Source organism: Ambystoma mexicanum, chromosome 6q, assembly GCF_040938575.1.
Source record: "Ambystoma mexicanum isolate Mex_15411 chromosome 6q, UKY_AmexF1_1, whole genome shotgun sequence".
NCBI classification, from domain to species: Eukaryota; Metazoa; Chordata; class Amphibia; order Caudata; family Ambystomatidae; genus Ambystoma; species Ambystoma mexicanum.
The window spans coordinates 466,042,140-466,064,382 of NC_090937.1; the positions used below are offsets into that span (position 1 = coordinate 466,042,140).

The 22,243-nt window shown below is 45.9% G+C and overlaps 1 protein-coding gene across 1 annotated transcript in view; it reads right to left on the minus strand.

Moving 5' to 3' along the window:
* The window catches only part of TET2 (tet methylcytosine dioxygenase 2), a 263,931-nt gene that overhangs the window by 47,935 nt on the left and 193,753 nt on the right, over positions 1-22,243 (minus strand). The window contains exons 3-6 of the mRNA XM_069630956.1: positions 14,227-14,317; positions 4,155-4,248; positions 2,825-3,033; positions 1,398-1,548 (exon numbers count right to left, since the gene is read on the minus strand). Of these exons, the coding sequence (XP_069487057.1) occupies positions 1,398-1,548; positions 2,825-3,033; positions 4,155-4,248; positions 14,227-14,317 (545 nt within the window). The remainder of the gene's footprint in view (positions 1-1,397; positions 1,549-2,824; positions 3,034-4,154; positions 4,249-14,226; positions 14,318-22,243) is intronic.

The window sequence follows — 22,243 nt, forward strand, 5'->3', positions numbered from 1 at the left end:
CGACGACAATGCAGAGAGTCGCCCCTTGAATCGTCCGTCAAAAGTCCAGTGGATCGCGACTTCCGGGGCTTGGCCACCTTACCCACCGACAGCTTCTTCTTACGCTCCCGCAAGGCCTTCGATGTAAGCGACTGGCAGTCGACACAGTCATCCGTATCGTGGTCCTTCCCGAGGCACCAGAGGCAAGCGTTGTGCGTGTCCGTCAACGACATCTTGCACCCGCAAACCCGACACTTCTTAAAACCTAACCACGGGGTTGAAGAAGCCGAAGACGACATATACACAAACGAACAGGTTCGAAGAACCGAAAGAACAGGATTCAGTAGAACCGAGGCGCGCCGAGATCTCCGAAGCGAACACGTTCGCGGAAAAAACAGAACTGAGGCTACGGGCGTCGTGCGTCCTATTTATAACATCCAGTGATGTCGGCTCGACGGGGGCCCTTGAGGACATCGACGCAGGACGCAGATGCCGAAAATGTTCTGAAGCAGCACAGCTGTGGTGATTACTGTCATAGATATGGAATACGTCAGAGGACCCAATCCCCTCGAATTAAGACAGTAGCCAACGTGTCCTTATCCCGACATCGATACCCATTGGTACACAGCTATGCCGCCATTACCACACTACTAAAATGTCCCCCAAACCAAATCAATCTAGGAACTGTTATTGGTCAATATTCTAGCTCCAGCCCTGTTCCAGATTTATGTGAAGACCTTGCAACCTCTTGACAGCCACTAATGTGGCTTTAAAAATCTCCAACAGGCCCCTGACTGCAAAATGACTGACATTCTGAAGGCTGCAGATGAAGCCTGACTCTCTTTCTATCTTGAAAACACTGCAGCTTTTTCTATCACCTGCCTGAGGGTCACAGCTCTACAGATTACTATATGCGTTTTTATGTATTCCTCGTATCTAGCTTTCCTTGAGCAAATCCAACTGCAACTAGACTCTCTTCAATTCCCCACTCTCCATTCCTGACACCCAGCTGCCTTACTCCTCATATGTGCACTATCCATTTTAACTTACTTTGCTGATGCCATTCCCGAGCCACCACCAGACTGAATACTCTGGGCTTCCATAGAAATGGAAGCGGGACTCTCTTCCCTTTGCCATTTCCAAATACTTCCACCTTCAACATGGTTTTTTGTTTGACTGGGGAAGCTAAATAGCTCACACTATCCACGCTGTACTCAGGGGTATTAACTTCGGTTACGGGCTACTACCACATAGTATGGACTGCAACCACAGAGATTCTCCTAAAGTGTATGATCGAAGGCAATTCTATACACCAAATGTTTGCTCGATAGCTTACACGGTTATGACAGTTTTGAAAGACCGGCGAATGAGGTGTTCTCCTTCAGTCAGAATGTTGAGATTTTAAAAAGAACACCAACCTCCTTTGGGTCGTCGCCCATCAGCTTAAACTTCCTTGGAATTCTACTTCTGGCAAATTTGCATCCATTGTAGTACATGCTCCATGAGCAGCCAAAGGAAAAAGAGGCACCACACGTCTCACTGTCGAGCCCTTGACATGCACACGTGCGTCTGAAAAGAAAGAGATGGGATAAACGGAAGTTAGAGATGAATTTTCCCCTGGACCCTCGTGGCAGTCTTCTATTCACGTTCCCACATAATTCACATGTCAGAAAACGTTACAATATACTTCAGCAGTTTGTTATTTAAATGATTATTATTTTACGCCCATCTTATAAATTACAAGAAGTGTTGAATAATGAAAGACATTGGGCCTCATTACGACTTCTGCCGCCGAAATCGGGTCCGGGTTCCCAGAATGGGGAATTACCGGGCCATTCCGAGTTCGGAGGGCCCGGTAATTCCTCCCTCCAGGAACCCGGACCTTCCCCAGTCCCATCTGAGCCCCCATAGGACTCAATGGGAATGGGAGAGGTACAAACAACGGGCCGATTACGAGCGGCCCGTTGTTTGCTCCCTCTTACCCTCGCGGGACCCGGTAAGGACGCCTGGTTTGATCAGGTGTTACTTACCGGGTCCCGCAAGGGGAGCTTGTAATGAGGCGGAACGGGTTTAACTTTAGCGGAGCCCGTTAACCTGTTCCGCCTCAGTCGTAATGAGGCCCATTGTGTTTCCTTCATTTAAACTGTACACAATGTCACAATTGCAGCTTAACTACATCTGGCGCTCTTATGGGGCATCTCTGACAAGTGACTTGGATGAGACTCTTTCCAAAAATCATTACATATATTTACGAGAGAACCGTTTTGTGTCCTACCTCTGGCGGAAATGCGCAAATGGCAAGGACGTAATCTGGTACGTTTGAAATGGAGTGTGTCAGCGGTCTCATTGAAGAAGTAAGGGCTCTCTCATCAAACCTCTTGCTCTCCCTCGACCACGCAAGACATCAAACTGCAGAACTCGTGCAATATCCTGCCGCCATCCACAATGTGCTCATTTATATGTATAGCCTGGCTTCATCGTATGAAATCTGCCACTGACAAAATAATGTGCCCACTCAACGCATTGCTTAAATGTTGAAACATGCCAGGCTACTCACAACGTTACGCTTTCCCTATCCCAACTGTTTTTAGATTGAAAGGAAATGTGATTCCAAATTTCCTTTTAATGAAAGAAAATGCTTTCAATCAGACTGTTCATTACAAATGTGATCAGAAACCTTTTGAATATAAAGGCGATCCTTTATCCAATTACCCAAAACACGATGACGAGGAGTAAAGGAAGCAAAATAAATAGAAGATCTGGTGTAATAGATATAGATGCTATTCAGCTGGTAGAGAGCAGTCTTTATGACATGCCGAATGCATGGCCACTGCGCAGCACTTACTCTTCATTTAGTGCACACCGGCGAGCTGTTATTGCTCCGTACTTCGGCAGGGTTTCTGTGAGCTCATTGTACAACGTATCTGCAAGGGTCCGAGAGATGCCTTCCCACACCAAGATAGCGATCACCACCACTGCGTTCTCACAGGAATGGCCAGCACGCTCTCTAACTAAGCAGAGCACCTTTTCAGTCTTGCTACTCCTGCGGATTACCTGTGGAGCACAAATTAAGCAGTTAACATGGGAAAGCAGGCCATGTGTGCATTTTTCCAGGCGTAAACTATATGTATGTTGTAGTTATCATATATTGCCATCCAACCATAATATAGGCCGAAAACCTGGTTATGCAAGGGGCGCAAACTTTTCCCGAAGAACATTCTCCATCAACAAATTGCTTACACCAAAGTTTTTGAAGTTTTAAAATGTGCTGCATTTGAATTTCAAATTTCGTACATATCTGTGAGGCAATCTTGTCCTTTGAAATGGGGGTACACAGGTATCAATTTGTTGTTTTGATGACCAATACGATGTTTCCGTGTTGTAAAACAAAACGTTCAGACTTTTGACTTTTACCATTTAAAGCATGAACAACATATCTAGCAGAATTAAGAGAGGACTGCAGAAATCTCAAATAGTCGCATGTCAGGTGTGAGGAGCAAATCCAGTACTGTTTGTATGAATTGTTTTTTTTAAAGCATCTGTGCTTATAACGGGAAAAAAACTAGATCCAGAATAAAAGGCAGGACTGGATGAACTTGTCCTTCCAGACACGGGGCAATGTGAGATCTTTGCAGGTAGGTTTCCAATATCCCACAGTGGAAGGAAAACTGGCAAAGGCAGACATACTCATACTCTTTAGAGTAGAAACAAGAGCTTAACTCAAAACTCTGTAGTTGTGACCTCAGCACTGTGTTCTGCTGTTCGGGCCACCTGGTCTCCCTAACCACTCTGTCGCGGGAACACCATTCCTGGCTCTTATTTAACAAACAAATGCATCCTCAGGGTTGTAGACTGGCTTAACTTGCATTGAAGAAATGTGTACTCAAACAACAGTTAAAGGAAATCCTAGAACTGGAACAGTGGTATACCGTTGACGTGGGACCCTCTGGTCACCATACTAGAGTGAAATAGAATAAGTGACAGCACGAGAAAGCCGATATTCCAACAGAAGGGTCGAAGAGGGGGGATATGGGGCACTGACTCAGCCTACTTGACAAGTAAGTAGAAGGAGGAAGCCGACTGCCCAGTTACATTATTGTAACTAACCAGACATGCATAACCCTGCTGCTGCAGTGTTTTACCAACTAACAGGAGGAGGTGGCATTTATACGTACCCATTTAGCAATGGGGCATCCCTGAGAGCTTCTGCCTTCTTTCCCCGTATAGACCAATCTTTCAATTCTTATAGCATCACCTTTCTCACCAAACCTGTAAAACAACACATTAAAGGTACCAATAAGAAAAAATAGACTCACACTTCAGAGAGGTTCACCATGGATGTTTCCTAGAAGTTACAAATAAAGCGAGAGCAACACAAATTGAGAAGCTGATTAGGAATATGTGTGTATCTTAACTTAGTTTTCACTACATTGTAGGCTGTGCTGTAATCATTGACAAAGGGGGTGAACGTATTCTAGTACTCTCAGACGCGCATTTAAGAGAACAAAGAATGGCAAATTATTATTTTATATCTAAACATTATTAACAAGATGTATTCTACTGCAACGATGCAAGTTGCCCCAAACACCAATTGCACAGATGATATGCCTAATACATACCTCTCACCTCAATGATAAAGTGGAACAATCAAAACAAAATGTTAAAAAGTGCTGAAATAAATTGGAGATTGAGCGAATGTCGGAATATGGAGCATAGATTAAGCTTTAGGCCATGCTTTAAAAAACTTCGACAGGTGCCTCACCAATACATTTTGACAAAAGTGCAAATGCCCGGGAGGGTCGGGAGTGGGAAGGGTACAAATGTGCATTAAACGGGATGCCCTTTTTCATGCGTGGAAAAGCCACTCATCCATCTGCACCGGTTAGAAATAGCCACTGTGGGTGTGCAATGCATAGAAGAGTAATGTCTGACCATACTGGGCATGTCTTTGCCCTCGGGACAGCACTGATATGACCGGCTACACAGCGATATGTAATGTAATGTAAAGTGGACTGCTATAGCACCCTTCTGCCAATATAATGTTGGCCTCTCTGTGCATGACTGTCCGAAACGGGGACAGGGTGTGTTAGTTGGATAGTGGGAATGCAGATGAGGAAACATGTGGTGTTGATGGATGCAGAAGTACCCCTTAGCTGTGTGTCGATATAAAAAAAATCAATGTTTTTTGTGGTTGGTGCAGAGTGGAGCACTTTCGCCGTATTGACAACCCCGGGATTGGTGAGTACAGAATTGACAGAATGGTTGCTGATAGAAGATGGATAGGGTCTAAGTCTGTTAAGTACACCTTGTTGTTCATCTGATGGGGTGTGATATGTGAAAGGTTGCAATATTTTAGTAGTGAGGAGTTAGTTGAGGGATGAGAGGGACGGTTGAAGAGGAGGAGGAGGAGGGTAAGTGTGTTGTTGCTTCTTGGATTTTGGCTGTTGATGTCACTGCGATTCAGGTGTGGACCGGTGTCACGCAGCAGAGGATCCATAAATCAAAACGATTTACCACAGATGGTAGTGTGAAGAGTTTCACAATTGCTTTTCGTAAAGTAGCATACGTTCCTGGTGCACAGTTTTAAGTAGATTGCTATTAACTTCTATTTCTATAAATAAATGTTGCATTTTTGTAAACTTTAAAAACTTTTCCAAGTTGCTATGGGCTACAAGTGTCCACTTCAGTGCTGGGAGTCATCAGTTTCTGCTGCTGACACCACCCCTTGGAATACATAGTTCTCTCTCAAGTTGATACAAGGTTTTAGTGGACACCAGAGAAATGCTCACTGAGCTGGGGTGGACAACTGATGCCTTATATATTGCGGCAAGAAATGCACAATGCTTTCTGGTAAAAAAGAGTTGCACTTTACTGGCTGCGCCTAGACATTTACAGAGGAGCACAAATGGACATAAGGGTGCGGCAACTGCTGCCCCAGGGACATGGAAATACTGACACAATGATTACGAGCCAGCAACCGTCTCCTGACTCCTGCTATGACAGCTGGAAGCATGCTCCCACCCAGAGGCCAGCAGCGGCAGCCGGCAGCCTTGCAAAACAAAAAAAGCTGCCCAGGTGGACTGGAAATGAAGGAAAACAAAGGTTGAAAGGTTTCTTACAAATCAGTGGCCTTCTTTTGTGGCGGCAAATTGTGCACCTGCTGATTGATTACTTGCCAGTCGTTCTGGGCTTCACGCGGGTAAAAGAGCAGGGTGCGTGATGACTCCCAGAGGCAAGGCGGCATCTTGTGAGAGATTAGCATGCACCTGTCGCTCAGTACATTCCTAAAAGTGTCTGGCGCTTCCCCTTTGCATCATGGCCGCCGTATCGGCGCACAACAGCTGCTATTTCCAGGAACCGCTAACCAGGCAATGCCAAACATGCGGTGCAGTGAGTTACAGCACTTGTAGGGAGCAGTGCACACATACATCTCGAGTCGCAGGGAATCTGCAAGCTTGAAAGGGGATAGCGCTTCACGAAGTTGCTTCAGAAAGGTGCTGTTACGCTGGGAAACACTACGAGGACTGTTGCTTCCTGGACTTTGGAGTTCGTGTGGAGTTCGTGTGGAGGAAACTCCACCCATTTTTCCCAGCACTCCCTACATCAACGTGAACGCTGCGCTTCTCGAGCGCGCGCTTCACGAAGTTGCTTCAGAAAGGTGCTGTTACGCTGGGAAACACTACGAGGACTGTTGCTTCCTGGACTTTGGTACGGCAACTTTGCATCAATTGCCATTTGGTGAATGGACTTGGCAGACAGCAGCTGTGGCTAATTAGCTGCTTTTTTCTCCCTGTTTTTGTGTTTGTTTAGGAGTTCGTGTGGAGTTCGTGTGGAGGAAACTCCACCCATTTTTCCCAGCACTCCCTACATCAACGTGAACGCTGCGCTTCTCGAGCGCGCGCTTCACGAAGTTGCTTCAGAAAGGTGCTGTTACACTGTTAAGCGCGTTAGCGTGTGGCTGTGGTGTCTTATTATATTTGGCTCTTGCTGTCAATTTAGCTTTATCGCCTGATTTTGAATGTACACACTTAAATCAGGGATGCCGGCCATCTTAGCTGTATCAAGTGCTACATTTCAGCTAAAGCCATTAACGCCTAAAGCCTCGCCCATGATAGCGCTTAAGCGCAAATTAAGCGGACATTCCACGCTCACTTATGGCAAGAAAATGGCTTCCGCTGACATTCGTGATTTTTATGCAGTATCTCAGGACTCCAATCACGATATTGAAGGTGAGCCTACTATACCTAACGCACTTGTGGCCATTGCGTCTCCATGTAATCCATGCACAGACTTAACTTGTCTTCCGTTGAAGGTTTTGAATACTTCAATTACAGACTCTCAGATTATTAAAAATTCTGTCTTACTTGTGCCTGAAGTAATGAAGCCCGCTGATTTATCAGCAGAGCCAAATGACGTTGATCATGTTGTTCACGATATTTCATCCATAGTTCCACCTCATGAGGTTATCCCTAATCCATCTTTTGAATCTAGGACCCATACACCCACCTCTACGCAGAATCCACTCTCTAATGATACTGCTGCTCAAATTGTATTGTCTCCATTGGATCCAACAATAAATACTACGCATCATGTTGAATTAGAGTGTATGTCCCCGGTAAATCTTGAAGCCTCAAAGATTCATAACGGGAGTCTATATTATTCCCCTAGCTTATTTGATCAGAAAAACGATAATTCTATCGCCTTGTCAGCTTCTTTTCTACATCCTACTCCGAGGAGACCGTTACAGCTTCCAGTTTTGCCTGTCCCTGTTGCTTCTGCTTTGCCGCCCTCCAACGCATTAACTGAAGTTGCTCTTGCGGCTATTAATTCTTCAGTTAACTGTATGCTTAAACTATATGAAACTCTGGATAACAGAATACTACAACAATCAATTCAGCTTCACACTCTTGTATCTGCACTCAATATAAGAACTGCATCACGAAGTACTCAAACTGATGAATGTCTCCTTTCCCCCTTTGTAGTAGATTCCAGTTGTTTTCTTATAAACCCAGACCACACACCAGTGAGCATCCGACGGTTAGAAGCCATTATTCCAGCTCTCCCGTCTTTTCCGGAAATTATTTGCCCAGTTGAAGCTTCAGAGTCCTTTACATCTGAGGCTCCCCTTCCGGTAGCTGACATACTTCCTCTGTTTCTGTAGACAAGCCTACAACTTCTGACGCTGTACCGGTTTTGTTTAATATATTTAATGCCCATTCACATGCCGATGCTACTCTTCAACCTTCAACTACTAAGAGTCGATCAAATTTAGGTGCAAACACCAAGCAATGCATCAAACGGTTACAGCGCATTCAAATGGTCCATAGCAACAGAAGCAAAGTAACTAAAACAAAGCGTAAAAACTCCCGAAAGTCATCAAGATGCAAAACTGTGAAATTTGGTCCTCGTAATGATGACCATGAACCTTTAGATCAATTACTTCAAGCTATCGTTACTCAATCTTGTGAGCCATTGGACTCACTTCTTCCTTCAACCGAAACTGCACCTGCTAATGACTTGACTCCTAATCTTTCGCCTACATTGAATACATGACCTATTTCTAAACCTATTTTACAAGAAAAATCCGTAGTAATGACTTCAAAAACAGCTCCTGCATGCATTAAGTCCCAAACTGATATTATATTAGCAGATGTACGGGCGGAGATTAAGAAATCCATGTAAGAATACTTGAAACTCAAATCATTATCAAGTCAGCCGATGCTCTTGCCGGCAATTAAGTCACCTCTCATACTATCAACTACATGTTTCGAACCTTCTACTTTGCAATCACTAGAATACTCTAAACAAACTCCTTCATCTTCCTTGTCGCAGACTGACACCATACTGGCGGATGTACGAGCTGAAATTAAGACACTGAATAGAAGAGCTTTTAAGCTACAAATTTTCAGCAAATCAACACAATCAACCTTCCATCCTAAGATCTTCAGCTCCCTACTCTCAATTACATGACCCACAATCGATCCCAATACATAGGGACCGTAATAACTGTCACCTCCCTGACAATATTGAAAAAAATTGCAAGAATGAATGTATAAATGATGCATGCCCTCCATCTAAATCTAGACATGCTTTATCGTTCAATAAACATCATCGCTTCATTCTTAAATGTCGAGATGCCCCATTTCCTTCCTATGATCTATCAAGATCTAGTGTATGAGCAATATTGAATGGCATAGACTCATTAAGTGGCATCTCCACACAGGACATCTCACAGGTTGAATTTTTGAATGATCAAGACTGGTCAGTGGTTCGCATTTGGGTATCATCTGCACTTATTCGTAACTCCTTATGGCAAGCCAAGATGAAGCTCTTTGCAATGGGCTTCCTATTAGCTCTTGACCCAATTGATTTAGAAGATTCGACCAATATAGCCCCTTCTTTCAACACCCCAATAATAAAAAAACTGAGGTTGTATTCTTCCTCCAAACCTTTTGTGCACTCACAAGGTCATCCTAACTCTAATCTAAGACACGAAACCAACTCACAAGTCTGGTATCAGCAGAAGTAACCACCACTGCAAATGCATAACATTGAACATCTAATTTGCAGTTGGAACACACGTGGTTATTCCCATCTGATGACCACTATGGATGCTACTTTATTGAGTCATACGATAATTGCTTTCCAAGAAACATGGTTGTTGGAAAGACCTGTATGGAGTGGTTATGATGTAATTTTGAACCCAGCTAAAGCTGGGATTACGGGTCGCCCGTCCTCAGGCCTAATGGTCGCTTTGAAATGTGGTCTGGGCTTCCAAATCAGTCCTTGGCTTGCTCCAAATCATTTTTTACAATTGGTAAGAATTACTTTTCAAGGGGGTGCTGTTGCTCTAATAAATCTTTATCGTAATCCGGTTGCAATACTAGATTCCATTTTTTTCTTTGAATTGGAGAACTTACTTGATATCATCTTACAGGATAGACAAATTAGCCATTTGTTTGTAGTTGGTGATTTCAACATAAATTGTCTCCCGAATTCAAAAAGCAAATCCTTACAAGCTTACTTGAAATGGGAACTGCTAATGAAATATCGTGGCCTTATTATGCTAAATGGTGCTTGTGATGGTGATGGTGACATTCCATCTCACCCCACGTGGCATAGAGGTGCTTCAACTTCAACTATAGATTTTGTATTAGTCAATAAGCACACTTTCTCGGAAATTTCTAATTTTGAAATAATTAAACGTGACACTAGTGATCATGATCTCCTATCTGTTAGGTGGAACTTCTCTTCCGCCTCCCCCGTTTTCAGAGAATCTACTTATATCACTTCTGTTGTGGTTAATAATGCTCGCACAAGATTGCGCTGGACGCCTAAAAAATTGGACCAATTTAAGCAGCTTATTACTGCTGAACGAACTATAAATAAGCCACAGGAGTCGTACACCACTCATCTGGCATTGTTTCGCTCTAAAACTGGTCTCAATTCCCATTTGCATCATATTCACAAACATACTTTTGATCATGAGATACAAAATCAAAAGAACTGGGTGAATCTCCAAAAGCGTCGTGCTGCGCACTTACCAACTGCCATTAGACTTGCTACCATAAAAACTATTAAATGCAAATACAAAAATTGGTTGAGGTGCTATAGATTCACTCAATTGCAACATGATGGTGAAGCAATGCTATCTGCCATTACCGCCAAAAACCTTTCTGCTATATGGTCCTTGCTAAATTTGGCAAATCATGATTCACAGGCCCCTGTACAGATAAATGGCGTACTGGAACGCGTTTGGATTGAACACTTCAAGAACTTGTATGCCCTGCCGGAAGTATTCCAAGCCCCCACCACTCCACCTTCAACAACTTATGAACAAATGGAAATCTTGGAGGAGGATATTCTATTTTACATTCAGAAATCTAGCTCCTCCAGAGCTCCTGGTCCGGATGGCCTGTCCAATTACACTTTCAAGCAGTACCCGCTTGAATGGACCTCCATATTGCACTGTATATTTCATCAAATACTGAAAACTGGCGTCATTCCTGAGTCTTGGTGCCAGTCAATAATTGTTCCAATTTTCAAGAAGGGTGATCGGTCTAATCCCTCGAATTACAGGCCGATTGCCCTTCTTGATGCTCCTGGGAAGCTGTTCGCACGATTTGTCCTGCGAGACTTCAATTTATGGACGCATCGAAAATTCAAGCGAGATCCCTGTCAAACAGGATTCATACAGGGTTTGGGAACTTCCATCAATCTCTTTTCCCTAACATCTATTCTAAATGACCATTCTATGAAGCAACAGCCGCTCTACTTGGCTTTTATTGATCTAAGAGCTGCTTTTGACTCTGTCTCGCATGAAATCCTTTCACAGAAATTGAATCTCGCAGGCTGTCCCGCGTACTTAATTTCTTTAATTCATGCCCTACACACAGGGACAACAATTCAGATCAGACTGACTTGTGAAAGTACATTAACCCCTCCAATCAAAACCTATAGGGGCCTGAAACAGGGATGTGTGTTAGCCTCATCAATATTCAATTTTTTCATCTCAGACATTGGTTCAAGTTTTGCACATACAGTGGGAGATCCTCCAAAATTAGCACTAAAACCAACTCCAACCTTGCTTTACGCGGATGATCTTGTTCTTCTTTCAAAAACTCCTTCTGGCCTTCAACATTTACTTGACGGAGTAGCCTTATACACTCAAAAAAACTTGCTATCCGTAAATCTTTCTAAAACTAAAATTATTATTTTTGCTACTAAACAGCAAAAGCAGAGCAAATCTTTTTATTGGCATCTTAATAAATGTGAAATTGAAGTGGTCAATCAATACACCTATTTAGGTGTGACCATTTCTAATGTTAGAACTCAATCACATTGGCATACCATCACTGGGAAATTGACCCAGATGCTTGCACAAATAAAGATCATCCAGGCAAGGCTGGGGAAGTTTTCCATCATCCCAGCAGTAACTTTCTACTGTCAAAAGGTCACTCCGATTCTCCTTTATGGTTCGGAAACACAGGAACTAATGCCTGAATCGTCCTGGAGTAGACTGGAGAGTCTGTATTGGAGACGATGTCTAGGACTTCCAAATTGTATTTCTATCTTTTGGATTAGACATGAGTTGGGCTTGATTTCTTTACACACTCGACACCTCTGGTCCATTGTTAGTTTGTTTCGTAAATGCATAATGACTATGAACACTTTGATGCTGATAGGCACCTTGTCAACCCACATGTTTACTAGCAAAGAATTACACATGTCAGCTTATTACTGCTGAACGAACTATAAATAAGCCACAGGAGTCGTACACCACTCATCTGGCATTGTTTCGCTCTAAAACTGGTCTCAATTCCCATTTGCATCATATTCACAAACATACTTTTGATCATGAGATACAAAATCAAAAGAACTGGGTGAATCTCCAAAAGCGTCGTGCTGCGCACTTACCAACTGCCATTAGACTTGCTACCATAAAAACTATTAAATGCAAATACAAAAATTGGTTGAGGTGCTATAGATTCACTCAATTGCAACATGATGGTGAAGCAATGCTATCTGCCATTACCGCCAAAAACCTTTCTGCTATATGGTCCTTGCTAAATTTGGCAAATCATGATTCACAGGCCCCTGTACAGATAAATGGCGTACTGGAACGCGTTTGGATTGAACACTTCAAGAACTTGTATGCCCTGCCGGAAGTATTCCAAGCCCCCACCACTCCACCTTCAACAATTTATGAACAAATGGAAATCTTGGAGGAGGATACTCTGGTCCATTGTTAGTTTGTTTCGTAAATGCATAATGACTATGAACACTTTGATGCTGATAGGCACCTTGTCAACCCACATGTTTACTAGCAAAGAATTACACATGTCAAAATGGCGCCAAATTGTGATTAATGCACTAGCAGAAGCAGATGTGTCATTGCAAACTCTAATTTAAAATCCTAATAAGGCAAAAACCATGATGTTTGATGCTGATTGGATTAGAACTCGAGAGCATTGTGCAAAATTGTGTGACTTCAAAAATTATTTTCTGTTTCATAAAAAACATGGTTCAATGGAACCATATTTACTTAAGTCCCCGTCAGTTGCACATCGAATTGAATTTTCTAGGTTGAGATTCAATCTTTGCCCAACACGCGAGATATTAGAGAGACGGAAATTGTTGTTTGATAATAGCTGTAGACATTGTGAAGATCCTGGTCAAAAAGAAACACTTAAACATCTACTCACTGAATGTACTTCTTTGCATATGAAACGAACTCAATTTCTTAAGTCTACTCTCAAAGAATATGTTAACTTGTCTTCAGATTCATTATGGCAAATGATACTTGAAGGTAAAAATATGTTACTTAGAATCAATGTTATTCGTTTTCTACATGATGTGAACCTTCTAGAATGCCTTAAAGTGGGAGATCCCAGTTAATTAAAAACTTATTTCTTATTTTTTTATATTTAAACTCAGCAAATGAATATAACCGGATGAGCCAAGTTAAAATTACTATTCATTTTGTCTTATAAATTTCTCTTTTTAAGAAAGGAGGAAAAAAAAAAAAATAGAAATGTACTTATTGTGCTTGTCATCTTTTGTATTTGAACCTGTTTCTTTTTGTTTCTTCGGTTTTTTTTGCTATTTTATTGTACATAATATGTTGTTTTTAAAAGTTGATTAAATTCAGCTAATAAAAAAAAAAAAAAAAAAAAAAGATACGGGGAGAAAGCAAGGAATTGCATGAAAAGCTAACTTTTCCGCTCGTTTCCAAGGACAGGTAAATCTGTGGCCAGAGGGAGGGATGGAAGCAGTAAGTTTGTTCCATATCGTTGGGCCAAGAACAGAAAAGGATGCATCGCACAATCTGGGTTTCTTAAACCGGGGGCTCCCCAAAAGTCCGTAGTCCAAAGAAAGAAGTGAGTTAGGTTGATGTTTCTTCATCGTTGTGCCCAAGCCAGAGGAGGCTGGTGCATTCATAGATGCATGGACTATACAGAAGATATGAAAGCCACATCTTTCTTTAGCGGAGAGCCAATGCAGTGTGCCCTCACACTCTAGTAACCCCTCCCAACCCGCCATATTCTCTTTAAACTACTCCTAAAACGAGTGTGATTCGTTAGGTGGACGGTGCAATGCGTCATAGTGGAAGGCAGAGCAGTGGAAATAAATGCCGAGAAATGGCGTAATTTGCAGGGGTTTACTTCTTTTGCAGAAAAGCTGGGGTGCTCCCGATGCACAGAAAGACTAAATGCACGTCTGTCCTCGGCTACGTGTGTTAATTACCTTTCTTCCATGATGTCTCTAATCGCTGCCACGCTAGGTCCCACGCCGAGGTGGGTGTAATAGGGGCCTTCGTCTTTTTCAATGATTTGCTCTGTTGAAAAAAAAGAACATAATTGCATTAGCACTTAATCTGTAATTTCAATCTTACACTCCAAACCTTTTCCCCCAACCAGCTGAAGAGGCCTGCATGGGGAAAGTGTGTTATTTTTAGCTTCTTTCGTGTTACTGGTGAAGGCTACTTTTCCCAAGAATTCCCAACACACAGTAAAAGTAGACGAGCTGTTTTTAACACTTCCATGACTTTTACTCTATTCATAAATTGCACAGTGAGTGGGTTTGGGTTTGATTTAGAAATAAATGGTCGAGTATGGTACATCGAGAGATGTTTGATACATTATGCAGTTACTCTCCAATTAGAAACAGTGCAAATCTGTCCACTCTAAACAATAACCTATTTAATACCTAACTAGGCAAACATTCCGGGGAAAAGAGACTACCCCTTCAAATGTTGGGAGAGTGGGCAGCTTCCGAGATTGTAGGGGAGGGGAAAACGTACTTGCCTGGGTGCATCTAACGTCTTTGCACATTCTAATGACACTATTCTAGTGCAGCTTCAATGTTTCAGGTGGTTAAATCGCCTTCATGTCTGAAACTACACACTTAAGGACTGGTGTGAGAATGAACTGTCTTTGGTCCCCCCTACCCTTCCAATAACTCCACTGACTTGCAAATACCAACACCTCATCCTGCCTTCAATTGCCTAAAATGTATGCATACGAATGCAGGTGATAACAATGAAACGCTTTATATTAGTAATTGTCAGGCCTTTGTTCATTGTGCAGCCGCAGGCACCGTTTATTGTCTGTCCTGTTAAGTCCTGCCACGACTTTGTAGGTCAGTCAGGTCGTCAACATAACCCACAATTTCAGGGGCGGGGGGCTAAAGCCCCATCTGCCCATTGGTCATTGCGCCACTGATACCTATCCGGCACAGCAGTGGATCTGGGGAGCACATGGAAGGATTTTATACACCCAAGAGTGATATCAACATTTTCCCCTCTCCGTGGTAATTTTGTGGGCCAGAAAAACACATTTCACCAGGAATGATGCAGATAGGCAAATCCTTTTTCAGTTGGAACTACTCTTTTCATATTTTTGATGACGTGAACAAGCCCAAGGACCATTAGAATCCAGCCCTGTGTCATTATTCCTCTCTGGACTCATGGCGCATATGTCTATGCAAATATGTGAGGGACTAACGTAAGGTCTCACTTTAGGCTCTCTCATTGTTTAACCAATGAGGAGGAACTAAAGCAGAATGTGGCATGAAAACCCATATTCGTCATGCGCTTGGCTGTTCGAGCAGGACTGACAAACGGCGAGGGATTGGTGTACTATTGCGGCAGTGGCTTAGAGCATTGATAGGGACACCCACCCTCAAAGAAAGGCCACTTTCCTTGGGTGGCCAAGTGAATTCTAGTCACTGGGCTTTGATTTCACATCTCCCTTAATGCTGTACTACAGCCCAACTGAAGTAATCTTAAACTGCCTCTTCCAGAACACAATCGTTTGGTAAATTAGCCATGTGAACTGGGACATAGTTTATGGGGACAGAGAGTTATTGGGTCACTCTACACTTTTGGTAACCTCCAATATGGGATGGTCCACAGCTGGTGACTGCAGATGACCCTCCCAACAAGGTGCCATCCTTGAGCTAATCAATACCATTGGAAATGGGGATTGTTGAATATTGTGTGCTAGATAACACCCACGTGTTAAGAGATTTTACTCCCAAGTGCCCCAGAAGGAGAATGAGGATAGCAATAAAAACAGGGTTTTTGCAATTTACCAGGTTACTCACCATGGTGACCACCTTACTCCTAGTCCATAGTCCCCTTTCATCCATACTTGTGGGACATCTATCCGTCCTGTGGGACGGGACTGGAGCACTTTGTTAAAAGCATCCACATTTTTTTCAAAAATGTGTCCCTCCTCTCTTTCCTGCGCGGGGCCCGGCACGCGGCTGTAACCCCGCCCACCTTGGCTCCGCCCCGCGCATCGCCCATCAGTCCTTTTCTATCGCCGGGTCAAAAACCCATTAGCAATAACAGAGGAACCTTATTAGAGGGGACGGCGGGCGGGCGTATGGAGGAAAGGGGACTATGGACTAGGAGTAAGGTGGCCACTACGGTGAGTAACCTGGTAATACTCCTACGTCCCGTCCCCTTTCCTCCATACTTGTGGGAGATTCCCAAGCACTCCTTACAGGAACTACGGGTGGATGGAAATATCCCTTACTGAAACAGGTTCTTCAGCACAGCCTGACCAAACTGAGCATCAGCTCTAGAGCTCATGTCGAGACAGTAATGCTTACAGAAAGCAGATGGGGAGGCCCAAGTAGCTGCCCTAGCGATGGACTCCCAGGGAACATATTTCTGAAAAGCAACCGCGGCTGCCTTGCCCAGGTGTGCATGGATACCTTTAGGAGGTTTCAGCCTTTGGACGGTGAAAGACTCCGTGATGCAGGCGGCAATCCCCCTGGAAATAGTTGCCTTAGACACCGGCTTGCACTGAGGGTTACCGAAGGTCACAAAAAGTTGAGAAGAAATCCTAAGCTCAGAAGTCCTGTCCAGGTAGAACTTAAGAGCTCTTCGGACATCAAGACAGTGTAGAACTCTTTCAGCCTCTGAGGCAGGGTTCGGAAAAAAGACTGGAAGGGAGATCGACTGATTCAGATGGAATTCGGTCACTACCTTCGGTAGGAAAGCCAGGTTTGTCCAAAGGACTACCTTGTCTTTGTGAAAGACCAAGAAAGGATGCTCCAGCGACAATGCCTGGAGCTCACTCACCCTCCTCGCTGACGTAACGGCGACCAGAAAGGACACTTTCCAAGACAAGTATTTGAGGTCTACCGTAGACATTGGTTCAAAGGGTTTATGGCACAGAGCCATCAGGACAACATTTAGGTCCCATGGAGGGTGCGGATTACGAACTGGAGGGTAGAGGCGTGTCAAGCCAGCAAAATGCCTCTTCACCACTGGGTTAGTTAGAGAATAAGAACCCAGGTCTGTAGAAAGGTAAGCGGAAATCGCCGAGAGATAAGTCCTGCAAGACAGAACATGAACCCCTGACTCTGCTAGGGAGGATACGAAGGACAGCACCGTGTCAATTGTTGCCACCCTCGGGTCCATTTCTTTCTCCAAACACCAATGACAGAACCTGAGCCATTTACTCCTGTATTGGGATCTGGTCGAGGGTTTTCTGGCTGCCTTGATAATGCGCATGTTATCCGCAGACAAACCCAAATGCTCTAGAGAAGTGAACTCAGGCACCATGCCGCCAAGTTGAGCGATTGTGGGGAGGGGGGCCACATCTGTTGTTCCCCTTGGTGAAGAAGATCGGGAGTTACTAGTAACCTGATCGGCGGATACACCGACAGGTGTTGAAGTTCTGAGAACCAAAACCTGGCCGGCCACCACAGGGCTATCAGTAGAAGGGAACAGTTCACAGAGTTCTTCAACTTCCAAATTGTTTGATGAACTAGAGGCAGAGGCGGGAAGGTGTAAGCTCTCATGTTGTGCCATGGAATCTCGAGAGCATCCCCCAGAGAGGAGGCTCCCAGCCCCCCTCTGGAGGCATACTGAGGAAGCTTCTTGTTTACCGCCGTAGCTAAGAGGTCCACCTCCGGTGTGCCCCAATGAGAGAAAATCCATGAGAGGACCTCTGCCTTCAACTCCCACTCGTAGCTGACCACTGTCCGCCGGCTGAGGGCATCCGCTGTGACATTCCGCTGGCCCGGGATGTGCACTGCAAGCAGCCAGACACCATGAAGCACGCCCACTCCCAAATCTGGATGGACAGGTCCACGAGGGGGGGGAGACTTTGTTCCCCCTTGCTTGTTTATGTAATACATTGATATCACATTGTCCGTTCTTAAGCGGACCACCTTAGTGACAATGAGCGGTCTGAACGCCCTGAGCACTAGGAAGATCGCCAGAAGCTCCAAATGATTTATGTGCAGGAGCTTGTCCTGAGACGACCAGAGGTCCGAGACCTGAAGAAGATCTAACATCGCACCCCACCCAAGGAAGGAGGAGTCCGTTGTGATCGTCACCGTGGGGACCGGGTCCTGAAACCCTGCGCCCCAGACAGATTGCTGAGAGATGACCACCAATCCAGGTCCACTCTCATGGAATCCGGAATCATTATCCGCATTGAATCCGGATCCACTGCCTGACGCCATGAATTCCGAAGAGCCATCTGGGTCCGTCTCATTTTGAGACGAGCAAGAGGAAGAGCCAGTACACACGAGGCCATGAAGCCCAGAAGCCTCTAGAACCACCAGGCCGACATGCTCTCGGACTGCGCAAACATCTGACACGTGGCCAACAGATCCGCCATTCTGTCCCCGGTCAGATACACTCTGCAGTCGATCGTGTTCCATCGAAAACCCAGGAAGATCAGGTCCTGTGAGACCGTCATGGAGGATTTCCGCCAGTTCACCGACAGCCCAAGATGGAACAGGAGCTGAAGGAAAGACTGGAGGTTGCCCGCTGCTGCCAACGGACAAGGACTGCGTAAGAGCCAGTCGTCCAAATAGGTATACACATGGATACCCTGGAGACGAAGATAGGCCGCAATCACCGACATCATCTTCGTGAAGGCACGCAGCGCCGAGCTGAGGCCAAAAGGAAGCACCCAAAACTGGAAGAGAAGCGGAGGTATCTCCTGTGTGGATTCCAAATCAGGATATGCATGTACGCATCCTAAAGATCCACCACGCTGAGCCAATCGCCCATCTGCAAAGAGGAGCGAATCTGGCCGGGCGTGATCATCTTGAATTTCTCTTGGGGTAGGAAAAGATTGAACTGGGAAAGGTCTAGGATGGGGCGCAGGCCAACCTGGTTGGGTTTGGGCACCGTAAACAGCCGGGAGTAGAAGCCCTCCCCTAACTCCCCAAGGGGAACGGGTTCCACAGCTCTGAGGTCCAGAAGTTTCTGAACCTCGGTCTTGAGGGAGGGTGAGCCCGACAGCTGAAAAGGAGGGTTGAGGGGTGGGGTAGGGGGTAAAGGTAAGCGGAAGCCCGCTCGAGCGACTGACAAGACCCATCTGTCTTCTGTGATGGTCTGCCACGCCTCCCAATGAGACGCAATGCGTCCTCCCACCGGGGTCTCGTGCGAGCGCGGAAAACCCTCATTTGGCAGGCTTATCGGTGGCGGTGCCACCTGAACCTGATGAGGAGGCTGAGGAGTGGGAGAAAAACCACGTACGCTGTTGTCTAAGGCGGTTATTCCCCACAGGAGTATCCACTCTGCGAGATTTGCGGTCGAGGAAACCCCTAAACCCAGAGGAAGGTCGACTTTGCGACAACGGTCTCTGGGATTTGAAAGGAGCTTTAACCAGAACAGACAACCATTTAGCCGTCTGAGTGCTATCCTTGGTTTTGGTGAGCTTTACATCAGTAGAAGAATGAAAAAGCTCCTTACCATTGAATGGAAGGTCCAACACCTTGTCTTGCACTTCCTTAGAAAATATAGTGGCATGCAGCCACGCCTGCCCTGAGGTATCAACCCCAAGCATCAGGCCCCGAGCTGCAAGGCCCAGTTGGCGAAGATTTTCCTCCCAAGGGAGTCGAGGAGCTTGTCCTACTTTCCCAGAACCTGAGTAGCCGTCTTGGAAGAGGATGCTGCAGGCCTGGACTGCAAGTTGGCCGCAGCCACCACTGTGGAGGAGGGAGGCGGACAAGACGACAGGGCCACCTCTTCCTGTATCTCGCGTCAATCTTTTTATTGACAAAAAGTCCCGAGTGTGGCTTTTCCCAGACTCTTCGGACCTCGGCCAGAACGTCCTTCTGCAGGAACAGGCCGGTACGCTCCAAAGGAGACAGGGTGAACGCCCCAGAAAGCACGCCCTCCTGCGGAACGGGTGCCTCGGGCGCCGGAACATCTAAGAAACTCATCATGTCCAGTACCCGGTCATGAATGGCTCTGATAGAGCGGGGAAGGTCGTCGTTGTCCTGATCGCCTTGAGAGTCATCTGACAGGTCAGGATCCTGCTGACCCGTGTCAGGCACTGCCTTGTCCACTGGGGACAATGGAGGCAAAGGCGGGAGAGCAGGGGGGGGCACCACGGGAAAGGGAGGCGCCGGCGGAACCACCGGAGGAACAGGTGGAGCCGGAGGCGCCGGTGGACATATCTCCTTGAAAAGCCCTTTGAAATATTTCCTCATGGGGTCGGTGCGCATAAGCGCTTGAAATTTACCGAAAAAGGCATCCTCAGGAGATTGTTCCGGGACCTGAGGAGGCCTCTCATGAGGTGGACAAATCCAGGGACGTAACGGGGAAGGGTGCCACACCGGCCCCTCCACCGACGTATCCACATAAATCAAAGGAGCCGCCCCCGTGGGCAACGAAACATTGTGCGGAAGAGGCATCCGGGCGTTCCAATCATAAACCGGCCAGTAAGGATGCACACAAGGGACCTTAGGTTTACCCATGTGACCGAGCCCTACACCAGAAGCCTATGGCGTAGTTGTAGGGGTAGCACCTAAAATGGCCGCCGTGGTTGTGGCGGGCACAGGCGCCATTTTGTCCTCATCTGAGGTGAACTGCGGCACATGAGGAAGTGAGGCAGGGGTCCCCATCGATGGATCAGGGGGCTTAATCTTAGCCTTAACATAAGGAACCTCGGCCGAGCCGGTACTATGAGGCCTGGAATGTTTTTGTGACATACCAACCGCCAACTGAGCCTTCGAAGGAAGGACCTCGGCACTGCCGGTAAAAGAAGAACTTTGCTTCTTTGCCCCCTCACAAGAGCGGGAACGGTGCGCTTTCACTGACAAAGCCTTGACCGGCCTCTCAGAACTGTTGGTAGCTTTAGCCTCTGTACGAGAGACCTCGGATCCAGGCCCGGTAAAAGCCTTTTCTGCGCGGGCCTCGAACATCCGTTCGGTAACTACAAGCCCAGCCAAGGCCTCGGGGCGCACCCCGGTTTTGTTTTTGAGGGAAGCCGACAGAGAGGCCTCAGAGCGAACTCCGGTACCCCACGACTCAGTAGATCTGGGTCTACAAACACCCCCCACAGGAGGGGCCTCGGAGCATACTCCGGTGTTCACAGGCCCCTTACGGAGACCCTCGGAGAAAACTCCGGTAGAATTATTAGGCCCTACGGGCACCTCAGGGCGAACCCCGGTAACAGAGCGATCAACGCCCCTCCCGGACCGAGAGGAACCCGGGAAGGTATCCCTCGGTCAGGGTGCTCTGAAAAGTAAAGGACTTACCGGGCGTTTTTTCTTCTCGTCGATGAACGCCTGAAAATGCAAAGGAGGAGTTTGTCGGAACACCTCCTCCCACCGCTCCAACCGACGTTGAAGTGCCCGGACCGAAAGGGAGTCACAGTAAAAACAGGAGTCCCAACGGTGTTCCGGACCCAAACACTCTAAACAAAGAGGATGGGGATCCGCCCTCACGAAGCGACGGTGACATGATGAACAATCTGGAAAGTCGAATTTGAAAGACAGACTAGTAAACGAACGCTAGCGAGAGCCAGAGAGGAAAAAAGGGCAGAAAATCTTCCGAGGATGCAAGTGCGTCCAGCCCTGATCGAGCGGAGAAAAGGACAGATGGGCGATGCGTGGGGTGGAGCCAAGGAGGGCGGGGTTACGGCCGTGTGCCGGGCCCCTCGCAGGAAAGAGAGGAGGGACACATTTTTGAAAAAAATGTGGATGCTTTTTACAAAGTGCTCTGGTCCCCTCCCACAGGACGGAGAGATGTCCCACAAGTATGGAGGAAAGGGGACGGGACGTAGGAGTAATCACCATTAAAAAAAAAAAAGAATCACCTAAATAAGAACTGGGATCCAGTGGGATTGTATTGGCATACGATAGGACACACATTGTTGGTACTGCATGGAGTAACCCGTATTTACCTCGTACAGTACTTTCTATCTATCCCATGCCCAAGAGATCCCGACTCATAATCAGGAGGCATTTGCATAACAGGAGGTATTTAAAATAAGAC